Source organism: Rhodnius prolixus, unplaced genomic scaffold (genome assembly GCF_049639745.1).
Source record: "Rhodnius prolixus isolate KJV_2025 unplaced genomic scaffold, Rpr scaffold_3, whole genome shotgun sequence".
NCBI classification, from domain to species: domain Eukaryota; kingdom Metazoa; phylum Arthropoda; class Insecta; order Hemiptera; family Reduviidae; genus Rhodnius; species Rhodnius prolixus.
The window spans coordinates 20,706,303-20,721,019 of NW_027411603.1; the positions used below are offsets into that span (position 1 = coordinate 20,706,303).

The 14,717-nt window shown below is 35.2% G+C and overlaps 2 protein-coding genes across 3 annotated transcripts in view; one reads left to right on the top strand and one right to left on the bottom strand.

Annotated features, from left to right (window-relative positions):
- LOC141452362 (uncharacterized) overlaps positions 1 to 12,758 on the top strand; it is a 39,108-nt gene extending 26,350 nt beyond the window's left edge. For both annotated transcript variants that reach the window (XM_074124400.1, XM_074124398.1), the window contains one exon: positions 12,520 to 12,758. In XM_074124400.1, coding sequence (XP_073980501.1) covers positions 12,520 to 12,652 — 133 coding nt within the window. In that variant the 3' untranslated portion in view covers positions 12,653 to 12,758. The remainder of the gene's footprint in view (positions 1 to 12,519) is intronic.
- LOC141453579 (acetylcholine receptor subunit alpha-like) overlaps positions 1 to 14,717 on the bottom strand; it is a 338,623-nt gene that overhangs the window by 124,047 nt on the left and 199,859 nt on the right. The gene's annotated exons all lie outside the window — the stretch shown is intronic.

Here is a 14,717-nt window from a genome sequence, read left to right on the forward strand (position 1 = left end):
GAGTATTGGTTAACAGCAAAGCTACCAGCTGGGGATGTTTAGTAGAACCAGCAAAAGGGGGAAGCTGGTTACTCCATCTTGGCACTTATCAAGATATAGTTAGATCATTTAGTAATGCATTAGAGAGAAGCCATGGGAGAAATGATCCACAGAATGGGAAAGAATTGTGTTTCTTATATATATCTACATTTTTTCTATCTCAACTCTCTCTTTTCTTAAGTGTATTTACATTTTTTGTCCGCCCTAATCTGATTGTAAAACATATTACGTGTATGCTGAACATTTATTTAGTTTTTTTATAGTTTCTTTAAGGGGCAGAGCAAATAAAACCATCGGTTTCTGGCGTAACTATCTGCAAGTAGGTTACACATCGTTCAGAACAAAAGAAATTTAAGATAGGGGAGATTGTTGTACCTTGAGCATAGTGTACCTTGAAACAATTCATGTTTCTGGACACTGGTGTCATCTGTGGACTTTCTGTTGAAGTATGTGATAGATCATAATATAACAGCCGTATGTTGTTGGAAGGGTGTCAGGCACTGCGAACACAGAGAGAAACAGCAGGTCTGCCACATGACCAGCGCGCAATTCTCCAAGAGGGTTCTCCTTATGTAAGGAGGCTATTTGATTTCTTAAAAAATATAAATTATTATAATAAAATTTAGGTATAGATTAGGTTAGCTTATAGTTTAGTTCTTATAAAGGGGAAAGGAATATCGAGTACTTTCCCCTTGTGTGAATGAGTAGTATGTTCTTTTTAATAGCGTGAGTGTATTTATTGACATGAAAGTATTTATTGGCGTGAATGTATTTATTGGCATGAAAGTATTTATTGGCGTGAATGTATTTATTAGCGTGAATGTATTTATTGGCATGAATGATTTTATCAGTGTACGTGTATTTATTGCGAAAATGTTGGTATGAATGTTAAATTTAGTTTTTTTTTTTTAATTCGGGGTTGAAAGAAATTTATAAAAGTATTTCAACCCCACTTAGGTTTAAATTCATTTAGGATTAGGTCACTTTTAGAGTGTGCAGGAACATTTGTTAAAAGTACTGCACACTTGAGTTAGATTCTACATAATAGCCTCCTTAGAATAGACTATTATATACATAATCTAGATTAAGCGTTATTACATATGTCATATATAATGTATTTGTATATTATTATGTATTATTATATAAATCGTTACAATTTTGTTTATTAATAGTTAAAGCAAAACCAAAAGTACTTTTAATTGCCTGAATTTTGGATAAACGTCAGCTTATGAAAATAAGGGATGGTACCATCGGCCAAATCGCATTCCCCCTCGTCGGCTAGACTGATGATGTAAGAGGGGAGCGCGGTCTGCTTCCGTTCGCCTAGGCTCCACCCTGCCTTGCTGAGCAAGATATGTGTGTGGCAGCCCGATAGGACAATAGGGTACCATCCCAGCTCTAGTGGCCTTCATGTGAGAAAAGAAACTGTGAGCAGGCGCTAATGGCCACAGACGTCGATGCGCCAAAAAAAACAAAAAAAAAAAAAAAAACAGCCTTATGAACTGAGTTTCAGTTTTCTTGTTTACTTTTGGCGGTTTTCAGAGCAATTTTTAGTTTTTCATAGTGAAAAGTAAAATTTTATAACATCAAACCGAAGTGTTTATTCTCAAAAATAGTGAATATAACTATCAACCACGTCTGGAATAATAATCTCCGCTAAATAGTGAGTAGAATACTTATATTATTTTGATTTCTATTCCTAACCTAAAATTTAGATCGCAACTTTTGTTCAAACCCGTACCATCTTGTACCTTGAAACAAACATGCATCCTGTACGTTGGAACACTACTCTTTTGCAAAAGGCTATTTGTTTATAGGTAAAGATGCCTCGCAGTAAAAAAGGCAGGAAAAGGCCCCCTGTAAATTCTAATGCCATTGAAGTAGCCGTGGCCGCTGTTACAACTAGTTCTGAAAACAAGATTTCTTTGAGAGAAGCATGCAAAATTTATAAAGTGTCTCTCGCCACTTTATCAAGACATTTAAAAGTTTTTTAAGAATCTGGGGCTGAAAATTTTAAGTATTCTGCTAATTGTACTGATTTTCGATGACTCGGAAGAGTTTAGTCTGGTTGACTATACAAAAAGACAATAGCCAAAATGCAGTATGGGCTCTCAAAGAAAGGTGTGAGGGAGTTAGCTTACAAATATGCTGTAGCGAATAAAAAAAAATTCTAACAACATGGGGCGAAGAAAAAATTGCTGGTGAAGAATGGATACGTGGATTCATGAAGCGTGGTACATGAACTTGTGTTCCATGGTACATGACCATGTTGTACCATGGAACAGAAAACATCATTTGACAGATCCATCATTTTTACAGTTAATATTTATATTTTTTAAACATTTATTATTGGAAATTGTGACTTAAACAACACTCTTCGTAGAGACATAGTTAAATGTTCGAAATGTTAATTTATATTATATACAGACGAAAAAACAAAAAAAGTGTTCCAAGGTACAACAGTCTCCCCTATTATGTAGAGTTTGGTTGGCGACATAACTGCTTTTCAGAATTGGAAGGATTATCACATAACCTAAAGGATTGAAATTGATTGAAGGACTGAATTTGTTGTTTAAGAAAGGATTGGACAAGTTCGCCATCAGACGTTCTTCGCATTCAAATCAAAGGTATAATGAAACCAGAAAGACTGCAATAGCGTTAAAAGGAATGCAGTAGCATTGTATGAAGGTTGTTTACATAATCACAATGTACGATGTTGATCGGGACATAAGATTTTTTTGGGGAGAATCAGAAAAAAGTAAAGCACTGAGTTGGACATTGGGCCACAGTAAGACATTAATACTAAATAAAAAACTGGTTAATTCAAAATCGATTCAAACAATATTTATTTTTTATTGCGTAAAAAGAAAATTTGTTTTATTTATTGCTAACCAATTAATTTAAATAAAGCGAGGTAAAAAGCACAAAATTATTTTAAAAATAATTTAGTTTGATAATTTGCACTTGGTAAAATACGAGCGCAACATTCAACCGAAAAATAATTTAATTCCTAACTCCATGTTCAAGTTTGGCTTACATTTATTAATTAAATAACAAAGTAGACAATTTATAATTTGTAACCAGTATTACCTTCATAAGAAAGTTCTCAAAAACTACGTTGTTTATAATTAAATGTTCAAAAATTACGACAAAAAATTGAAATTTACACTAAATATCTTCTTTTCTCGCTATCACAATCACTTACACAATTTAATATTACGTACAATTTCAAATAAACGCTCCTTAATTTACAGAGACCATGTTGTCAATTAATCTCGAATTATTTCTAAATTAGTTTTAGAGTTAATAAGTTAGTAATTTGTTTGTAGTGAGTACTTGCTGCAGTAATTACACATTCAGCAATAATTTATAGAACCCAGTAGGGATGAACTACGTTCTTGTGGATTCGCTTAGATCTTTAACCGCTACTTCTCCTTTATTCAGCGTCTATTGTGGCCACTCATGATTAAACAAAACAAAAAATAAATTATTACTAATTCTATAGCCAATATATTAAATGAGCATAGGAGGGCCGTTTGAAAAGTCCGTGCAAAGTCAGAGAGATAGCACTACTGGCGCGTATCGAGGTTATGTTTAGTTAGTAGCATCTCTTGGAAGAACACACACCAAGTTTCAGCCAGATCGGTCTATTTCTTTGTGTTTGGCATTCGTTTGAATCGAGGAAGTCGAGTGATTTTCAAAAAATGGACGAAAAAGAATTTCGTGTGTTGGTTAAACACTACTTTATGAAAGGCAAAACGCCTCAGGAGACAAAAGAGAAGCTTGATAAACATTATGGTGACTCTGCACCTTCGATTAGAACAGTTTATAAGTGGTTTCAAAATTTTCGGAGTGGCCATATGGGCACAAGTGACGCTGAACGTTCTGGACGCCCTGTAGAGGTTACTACTCCAGAAATCATTGATAAAATCCATGATATGGTGATGGATGACAGAAGAGTGAAGGTGCGTGAGATTGCTAGTGCTGTGGGCATCTCGAATGAACGGGTACATAATATTTTGCATCAACATTTGGACATGACAAAGCTATCCGCAAGATGGGTGCCGCGATTGCTCACGCTTGACCAAAAACGAAATCGTGTGAAGTGTTGCAAGGACGGTTTGCAGCTGTTCCAGAAGAATCCGCAGGACTTTAAGCGTCGTTTTGTCACTGTGGATGAAACATGGATACATCACTACACTCCTGAGACCAAAGAACAATCTAAACAATGGGTTACCAAGGGGGAATCTGCGCCAAAAAAGGCGAAGACCGTTCCTTCGGCCGGAAAGATTATGGCGACTTTCTTTTGGGATTCGCAAGGAATAATCCTCATCGACTATCTGGAAAAGGGTAAAACTATTACAGGTGCATATTATTCATCGTTATTGAACCGTTTGAAAACCGAGCTGCAAGAAAAACGCCCACGATTGGCCCACAAAAAAGTCCTTTTCCATCACGACAACGCACCAGCTCACACCTCAGCAGTTGTGGTCGCAAAATTAATGGAAATAGGGTTCCAACTCGTTTCACATCCCCCCTATTCTCCAGACTTGGCTCCCTCGGACTACTATTTGTTCCCCAATATGAAGAAATGGCTGGCGGGAAAAAGATTTTATTCAAACGAGGAGGTGATTGCAGAAACGAATGGCTATTTTTCAGACTTGGACAAATCCTATTATTCGGAAGGGATCAACAAAACTAGAGCAGCGTTGGACGAAGTGTATAAGCCTAAAAGGAGACTATGTTGAAAAATAAAAAAGGTTTACCCCAAAAAATTAAGTAGTTTTTATTTTTGCACGGACTTTTCAAACGACCCTCGTATTTTTCTGGCCTTTTAACCTTTCTTATGAATCGTCTATTCCGCCATAGTTCTCCTCCCTTATTCATCTTTACAGCGTAAGATTTCTTCCTATCACCATGGTTTCCTTTTACTTTGCCTGGCTCCCATCTTCCTTCCCTCTGTACTATCACCTCTTCACCCTCCTGTAACATTGGTAACTCCTTCTTCCCATGTCAATGAATACTTTCTTATTATAGAAAACAACTTTTATTGCAATTACCATCAACAATAATCATACTACAATACTGCTATTAAAACATATGTTACCCTAACTAAAACATTGATAACTCAACTTCGATCCCTTACAGATAGATATCCGATAGATAAAAAACTTACGACCCGAAAAAGATATCAGGGTCAACTGATGCACTTAGTAAGCAAACATCCTGCGATTAGGTAAGATAGTGCAGTTGAATTGCAGCCCAGGATTTGGTAATATCGTAATAAATTGTAACAACCAAGAATTGTAACTAACTACATGTACAACCAAACATCTTGGTAGAACAATGTAACGTGCCTTATGTTTAACCGATTATCTGTGGGCTTTTGAAAGTCACGTGCAAAGTTTACCTGATAAATCCTAGAAACTGAAGGTTTCTACAAACTAATAGTTTAGTTCGTCGTACTGATCACTAAAATAATGTGAACTAATAGTAACAAAATTCAAATGATTTGTAAATTTCAAAATAATATATTAAAACAATTGTTTCATGGAAATTTGATGTCCGATCATTTGAAAACGAAACGGATTTCATTTCATCATTTCGTTTATCGCTTGTTTTTTCGTTCCAACAATTTATCCTTACAGAATAGTTTTTGAATATACAGTAAGTAAAAAAACAATTGCAATTTTTTTCGTAATAACAAGAAAATAGAGAATGTTTTGTGGCAAAATAAAGCTGTGCAATATTGAGAAATGGTTTTTCCATGTCAACTTGTAAACTAATTAACCCTTCTGACCTTTTTTAAAGTATAAACTAACAGACCTGCGTGTTTATCATTTAAAAGATCTCGTCAATAGCGGGTATTGGGTGCTCCCATTCGGGTAATAATTTTCCATTGTTTTTACCGCAGCGCAGTTCTAGAACGAGCTTTATCCAGTTGCAAAGCTGTAATATTTATTGTTAGTAACTCGATGGCATTGTATTTATACTGTTTCCACTTTTCTCAAAGCCTTCTCCAGTTCGTAAAGTCTATTTATTTAGGGTGGGTAAAAAGTATTCGACTTCGAAAGGAATAACCAGTCTCTCTCAAGGCGAGTGAATCTCGAAATAAGAACGAAATTTTTACGATAGTAAGCATGCATTTGCGGTAGAATAACAGCCATAAGCCTTTGTGGAAATTAAAAGAAGAGCGTATTAAATGCTTAATTTAATTGTTACATTTTCTTAAATACGAATTGATGCGATCAAACAGTAGCACTATTATTAAAGTTTTCTAAACCTTAATATAATTAAAATTCTGAATGATTTCATTAATTTGAAATGTGTCAAGCATAAAGTTGTTCTATATTCATGGCGCAAGATTTTTTTGGAAAGGAATATAATTCTTTTTATATCTGGCTTCACTTGTTAAGTTTATATTTCTGTTACATTTATGTTTACTGCAATTTATTACTAGATTTGGTAGATTTCCAGTAGCTTCGCTTTTTATATTCTGATTTTTATAACTTTAAATACAACGGGAGTTATTTTTGTTTATAATTTTTATTATTATTATTATTATTATTATTATTTTGTATCTAAAAGTTTAAATTGATTAATCATTTTTGTTTATTAAAAGAATATCAAACGCAAACTCCTTGCAAAAGGGTCATGTAACCTTAAATGCAATAAATATATTATTATTATTATTATATCTGGCTTCACTTATACATTCCTGCTCCAACAACAGAAACGATGTTAAAGTCTAACCTATACTAAGTCGCCAGATATTCTTTCATTTCTTTTCTTTAACATAATACACGTTTCTATTTTCACGTTCATAATTCATATCTAAAACTATTGTTTTCGGCAATCCGAACCAGATGAACATTGTCCTCAACGAGTTAACTGTCACTGCTCCTAGACCATTTGTCACTTAGAAAACCCCTCCAGTACAATGAGTAGATACGTATTAACAATTCAACCGGCACAATAAATAAGGGATCCGCTTCTAAGGATGCGTTCGGTTGCCCCTAAAATAGGACAGATACCTTGGGTCAACCATATACACATTTTGTGGGCCTTTGCTTCCACCTGTATGTCCCAACTGCTCCAGTCGATCTCAACCTGCATAGCTTTCGAGTGTTTGTAAGGATTTTCAAAGAGGTGGCCAAAGTCAAAAGGCAGAATATATACTTTTTGATTGAGAGTATTCATTAGAGCAGGAGGTGCGTAGTAAGAGGAGCCGATTAGGGTCATTCCGCCATTTTTACGGAAGGAGATACAGAATGAACTGAATACGGGCATCATCAGGATGAAAGAAATGTAAAGAGCTGATTCTAGAGGCCTGGAACAGAAAAGAGATTGAGGATAGTAGCACAAATGCTTGATAATCGACGATAATTCTATAAAATAAATTAAATAAACCAACAGATCTTTCTTTTATTGGAGTGTCAAGTATTCGAAAGAATTTACATCGAAAATGCATTTTAGAGGCCCCATAAACATGAAGAGAATGTTGTAAAGCTAATTTAGAACAGAATAACTCTAAAACGAGAAGTCACAGTAAGCGACGATGGTTTATTTTGCGAACTTCTTGCACGAAACGTTCCGACCACAACACCCAACTTAGTCAGTTTATAGAATTATTAAACATTTAATTACTCCAAAACAAGTTATTTATTAGAAAGTAAACAATTAATTTGTATCAATTTTCTGATTTGAACATTTACTAAGAGAGAAATGTAACAACAATAGCAACCTAAAAATTCATTAAAACTTTTACATTCGAGACAAAAACAGTTTTTATTTTACCATTAGAGGCGTTAATAATTATAAGTAAATATTTGCTGTTAATGAAATGCTGCACACAGAGTGCAACCACCATCTAAATCCGGGACTAAGTTTTAGACCATTATTTCATAAAACAATTCAGGAAATGATGAGTTTATTTATTGTTTAGAAAAACCTTCAGTTTTTCATGAAAAGTTTTTAAATGAAAAAAAAAGAAGTAAATTTAATTAGAAAACTTCACAGCTATATCAATTTTCTCCGTAATGTAACAAAAAAATTTGCTGAGAAAAATAAATAAACGCTTTATTCTTCAACTTCTAGACCACTATCAGAACTGAAGAACAATTTACTGCAACCGCTACAACTCGCTCGAATAGTAATGTAAATAGCTGAATGCAACAATCTCTTATAAAAAACTTTGCAGCAAACTTATCGTGGCTTACTATTTTAAAAGTTTTTCGATCCAATATCCAATCATTTTATAAGAGAAGACATTGCCTATGGTCTCGAGCGAATTTACTCATTCGTTACTGAATGCCAAATATTGGCCTCCATTTTAGATTGTTTGGCACCCCTGATGGGACTCTAAAAAACTACTTTAGGCTACTTTTTCGTGACGCCACTCCAGACACAGAAATACACGGAGAGAAAGATGTGCTACTTGCTCACCTTGCTTGTCTTATTTATCGATAGCCTTAAAACAAAAAAAATTAGTAAACATTTCAAGTTTGTGGACTGCGATAACTGCAGGTAAGCAGAGAAAGATTGGTAGTGTCTTACTTTCTTTTATAGATGGTGTAGAAATATTACAATAATAACAATTTGTAAACTCCAACATAATTTACATAATGAATAATTTGTTAATTCAAACAAATAACAAAGTATTTTGATTTAACACTAATCAGACAGACGATGCTGTAATCTGGACCAAGCATAATGGTTGATCTCCCCTTTTACACTGTGCACAAAACATGCATGTGTTTATTCAATGATATTCTGTTTCCACTGAAATGGTCTAACTGGAAACTGAAACGATTTAACAAGAGTCGCCGGTTGTATCTGAATGCCTGACCACTACCAATCAATATCTACATAGGTATATATTGCAATGTGCTATCGTTTGTTTTCAATCTAATGTTTTTTAGCGGTTTGACGCACAATAATTTAGCATTCACATATGTGTTTTACAATTGTGCTAATGTATAAAACAGTTGAATCTTTATAGAAACTAAACAAAAGATTGTTGTTAAAAATAACTTGAAACCACAGTCTTTGGAATTTATTTTTATGTCACGAGTGCAGTTTATCTTAAATTTTTAAGAAATAGTATTATGATAAATAAAGTAGGAGACATACTCGTGTGAATTTTTCACGTCAGCTTTCCTGTTTTGTTTATTAATTTCTCTTTTCCGAAAGATCCGTCACACACACTGGTTCATAGGTTCTCTCTCAAGGTGAACTACGCACTCTCAACATAAATATGTATAACTGTGACCTCCAATAGTATAGAAGTGTTTCTGAACTATCATCTGAAAAACAAACAAGAAATGTGGTGTAAGCTAGCCTTCTCATAGTCAAGGTGACCCACCACGTTCTATTTAAATGGCCACTGGGGTTTTAAGAATGACTCACAGGACATAACCAATAACGCTCACAAGGTGACCTGAAGGGCATAGCTCGTCGCTTCATCTCCAATGTTTGAAGAACTTCAATACTGACATCGAAATGGCAGAAAACGTAGACTTACTTCACTGCAGCTTCAATAGAATGCCCAGTAAAGTAAAGGACTCACGTTTTCCTGTTAACAATGACAAGAGAACCAGGACAAGAAGCTTGTAATACATGGGCTGAAAAGTCCCGGGCCTAACATATAGATGGCGCTAGTTGTAATGCGTTCACCTCTTTTTCAGTTAGTACTAACCTTCAAAAGACAGCTGTTAAAATTTCATAACATTCTATTCATTAGTTTGTGAGTTATTGTGCTAAGAGTGACGCTACTTTTGTTATTTTCAAAACAATGGATCAAAAACAATTTCGTGTTTTAATTTTACACTGCTTCTTGATGGGAAAAAAATACCGTTCAAGCGAAGCAATGGCTTGAAAAGTGTTATGGGGACTCTGCTCCATCAGAAACAACAATAAAACGTTGGTTTGCTGACATCAAACGTGGTCGTAGAGACACTGATGATGCAGAACGCAGTGGACGTCCAAATGAGGCGCGATAACACCAGAAAACATAAACAAAAAAATCCACAAAATCATTTTGAATGATAGAAAAGTGAAGTTGCGTGAGTTAGCTGACATCGTAAAGATATCAAAAGAACGTGTTGGTTTTATATTGCATGAGCATTTGACTATGAGAAAGCTCTGTTCAAAGTGGGTGCTGCGTTTGATCACTGTTGACCAAAAACCAGAACGTGTTGATGATTCTGAGCAGTGTTTGGCCATGTTTAAACGTAACAAACCGGAATTTTTGCGTCGATATGTGACAATGAATGAAACATGGATCCATCACTTGACTCCGGAATCAAAACGATCGTCATCTGAGTGGACAGCAACTGGAGAACCTCGTCCAAAGCGGCCGAAAGCACAACAATCAGCTGGAAAGATTATGGCCTCGGTATTTTGGGATGTGCGTGGTGTAATATTCACCGACTATCTTGAGAAGAGAAATACCATCAACAGTGAATATTATATAGCGTTATTGGAGCGTTTGAAGGCCGAAATTGCAAAGAAACGACCGCATATGGCAAAGAAAAAAATTTTGTTTCATCAAGACAACGCACCGTGTCACAAGTCAATCAAAACAATGGCAAAACTACATGAATTGAACTTCGAATTGCTCCCACATCCACCGTATTAGCCAGATTTGGCTCCCAGCGACTACTGGCTGTTCGCAGACCTAAACAAAAAAATGCTCGCCGGTAAGAAATTTCGCTCGAATGAAGAGGTTATCGCTGAAACTGAGGCCTATTTTGAGGCAAAAGATAAATCGTTCTACAAAAGTGGTATTGAAATGTTAGAGCGGCGCTGGAATGATTGCGTTGTTCTTGATGGAAATTACGTTGATGAATAAAGCTAATTTTGAACCAAAAAAAACAACGTGTTTTCTTTGTTAGGCCCGGGGCTTTTCAGCCCATGTCATGTCTCCTAAAACCCTGCAGTTCTCCGTCAACGAATACTTTATGACCCCACATTAGCCTTGGTTAAAAGTAAAGTAATTGCCTATTTTTACAGGCGGGCTTTACGTCCAACTACCAAATTAGGTGTCGTGGACGGAGGCAACTAGCAAACATACTTTACTGTAAATTTCTTTTACTTACTTACTTCCTTGGTGCTACAGCCCGGGTCGGGCCTTGACCTTTAAAAGAAACTGACCCCAATCATCCCTATCCAGAGGTTTAGACCGTCAATTCCGTGCGTCCAGCCTGGTTGCATCTCTTCCAACCTGGTCCATCCATCGAGTCTTCGGGCGTCCAACTTTTCTAGTACCGATGACATTGAAGTTCAAAACTTTCTTCGGCATTCTACCGTCTTCCATTCACAGAACATGTCTCACCCACCGGAGCCTATTGATGCGGATTACTTGCACGGCCGTAGTATCTTCAAATTTATCGTACAGCTCTTGATTAGGTCTCCTTTTCCATTCGCCAGAATGGAACTTGAACTGGTCCGTAAATCCGCCTTAAAATTTTTCTTTCAAAAATGGCAATTTTTTTGCTCGTCCACCTTTTTTGAGTGTACAGCATTCTGAACCATTGGTCGAACTAAAGCTTTATATAGAGTAGCCTTGGTTTTTTTGTGAAATTAGTCTGGAACTAAAATGTTTGATAAGTCCGTAATAACATCTACTAGCTGACGCTATTCTCTTTACAATTTCTTTTGAGAAGTTATTTTCGGCATTTACATAAGTACCCAGAATAAACAAAACCTTGAACTTCTTCGAACTTGTAATTTTCAATTTGCAGATAAGGAGTAGCGCAATTACTTCCGACTACCATATACTTGGTCATTTCTTCATTTATTACAAGTCCCAAAGTTTTAGCTGACGCTTCCAATGCTTTGAACTCCTCTTTAATTCCAGCTTCCGACCGGCTGACTGTTATCAATATCGTCTGCGTAAGCTAGTAATTGAACTTGTTTATTGAAGATAATGGCTGTTCGTCTGTATACGAGAATCTTGTATTACTTTCTCAAGTGCAATATTAAAAAGCAGGCATGCCAAGGCATCCCTCTGCTTTAATCCATTCAATTTCTTTTATTAACCATTAAATAAAATCCAAAGCCTAAGACTGGGAATAGAACCTAGTACCACAATACATATTAGTTTTAAAGGTCTCGCCTCTAACCGCTCGGCTACCGTGGAACCTTCCTTGGTTAATCTAAACCTTGGTCCCACCATAAGCATTCGCAAGGCCCAAATAGTAAAATCTTCCCTATTCTTTGATTGAATATCGCGTCCCCAGAACTTTTTTCTCTCAGCCTTAGAATCCTAACATTCAACCAGCAATTCGTCTACCTCCCCTCAATGTCTAGAATCTACACACCACCAGAACTAAGTTTCTGTTTCGGTAATTGCTGCGAGAATGCACAAAAAAGTTTTCGCAACTTAATCTGCTGCCACTGAAAGGGAAACATCTTATTCTTAATCATCTGTCAGATTTAACAAAAAAGTTTACATTAATTTTTTTGTTGCTGTTACAGTTATGTGAAGCTTTATTTAGCTTATATGAGGCCTGTGACGATAGCTGAACTGATTGAAGATTATTTCCCTCCTTTCAGAAGAATGAAGAATTATTGTAAAGATTCAAGAAAGAAGAGAAAAAATTGCAACTGATTTGTCCTTAGCCAGTAACTCTCATAAATTGTTGATCTAATCGAATTGTTTGATAGAAAGATGTTTATTTTAAAAATTATTAATGTTTGAAAATTTCTGAAAATAATTATTGTTCCACTTTATTTATTAATATTTTTAATTAAATGCGTGCAAAAGAAAATGCAAAGAGCGAAGCTAGTAGGTTGAAAACTCACAATTCTGTAAGGTTTCTTTTAAGAATATTTTTATATTTTATTTCGTTTTTTTAATTTTTAGTATACAATAGTTTTATGTACTTTAACTTTTAAATAATTACAAAAGCAGCACTACAAAAATGGCAGACAGATTACAATAATGGTGATAAAGGTAGATTCTATAAAACTATGGCAGATCAGTTACCTAGACAACCATGGTTTAAGGGAACCGTCACTAATAAATGGGTTGTTACGACAATAAGCAGGCTGAGAGCGAACCACGCGGTGTGCGGATCGTATCTACACAGGATAAACAAAAGGTCCTCTCCTCTTTGCGTAGATTGCAATGAGGAGGAGGATTTCAAACATATAATAATGATATGTCCACGTTATGTGGTAGAAAGGAAACGAATGTTTGACGATATATACAGGTATTTAGATGCACCATTTCGCTACGAAGACATTATATTCTCCACCAACATTTATGTGCTTAAGTCGATAGCAGAGCTAGCAATGAAATATAAATGTATTTAAAAGCTATAGCCGAATTAGAATGAATGGAAGAAAATGCTTAGAGAAGGATTACGTGATTTTAATTTTGGTTAAGCTATAAGGATGGCAGGAGCACAGAGTGCTGCTCCATCCATTAGCAGTAGTTTATGTAAATAGCGGTATATAGTAGAGGGATGAATGTGTGAAGCGAATGTATTTATAAGTAAGAATGGAGAGTGAGTGATATTCTAGTGATAAGCACCTAGACGATGCTGGCTGTATGGCGGAAGCCAATGCCAAAAAGAAAAAGGAAAAAAAAAACAAACTTTTAAACAGACGCATGCTTATTAGTGGGATCATTGTTCACTAATTTGGACGATTACAGCATTCTGTAGTTTAAAATTTAGGTCCTTTTCTCTTAAATTGGAGAAAGGAGAAAAATTTGTACTGAGCATACATTTATCTCTCATTCAACAATTAAAGGACAACTTTCAATTATTAATAATTTGAAGCAAATATTCCGCTTGTACTGAATTCTGAAGAATCTGCTTAGCAGAAAGCTAAACTTTATTTTCTTCACAAAAAAGATCCTACTAGGTTTCTTGAATTTTATATCGCAAACTAATGTGTAAATATTAAAAAAAAAAAGAGAGGTTACGTAAGTTATCAAAATGAGTCATTTATTAACATAAAATTCTAAAATGAAAAAAAAATGGAAAATCATTTTTCTAAAATATACAGGATGTCCCAAGTCCCAAAGTATAATGGATAACGACTTTTTCTCGGAAACTAAAATAGATAGAAACTAAAAAATACGTGTTCCCTTAGTTTTTTGTTAGAAATCCAAATTTAATTTAACATGCCCATCAAATTGCCTGTCGAGATATCTCTTTACATGCCTGATGGTGTTATATCGACACTGGAGGACGATTCAGTGGCCACCTCGTTCACCGGACTTGACACCTATGGACTATTTCCTTTGGGGATACCTGAAAAACAAGGTGATTATTCATAACTTTTTTCTTTCTTTCCTTATTTCTGCTTATCTAAAAGCATTTCTAAATCTAGGTGCATCAGAATCAAGTCGGGATTGCATCTGTAGATGAACTAAAGAAGAGAATAATAGATGCCTGTAACTCGGTTAAAGCCGAATCTATAGTAAGGGACAATTGGCAGGAAAGAGCATGTCTATGCAGCTCTAATGGTGAAGGCCATTTCGAGCATGATCTGTAATATTAATGAGGAGTAAAATTTATAATAAAATAGTACTTTTCTTCTTATTCAATCAAAAAACCATTATAATATTATCATTTTGAAATTTCTTATGAGAATCATGTTTTCATTCGTAACTTGTAAAATATCGCTCACAGAAAAAAAAACCCCGTTCGAGTAAATTTTTC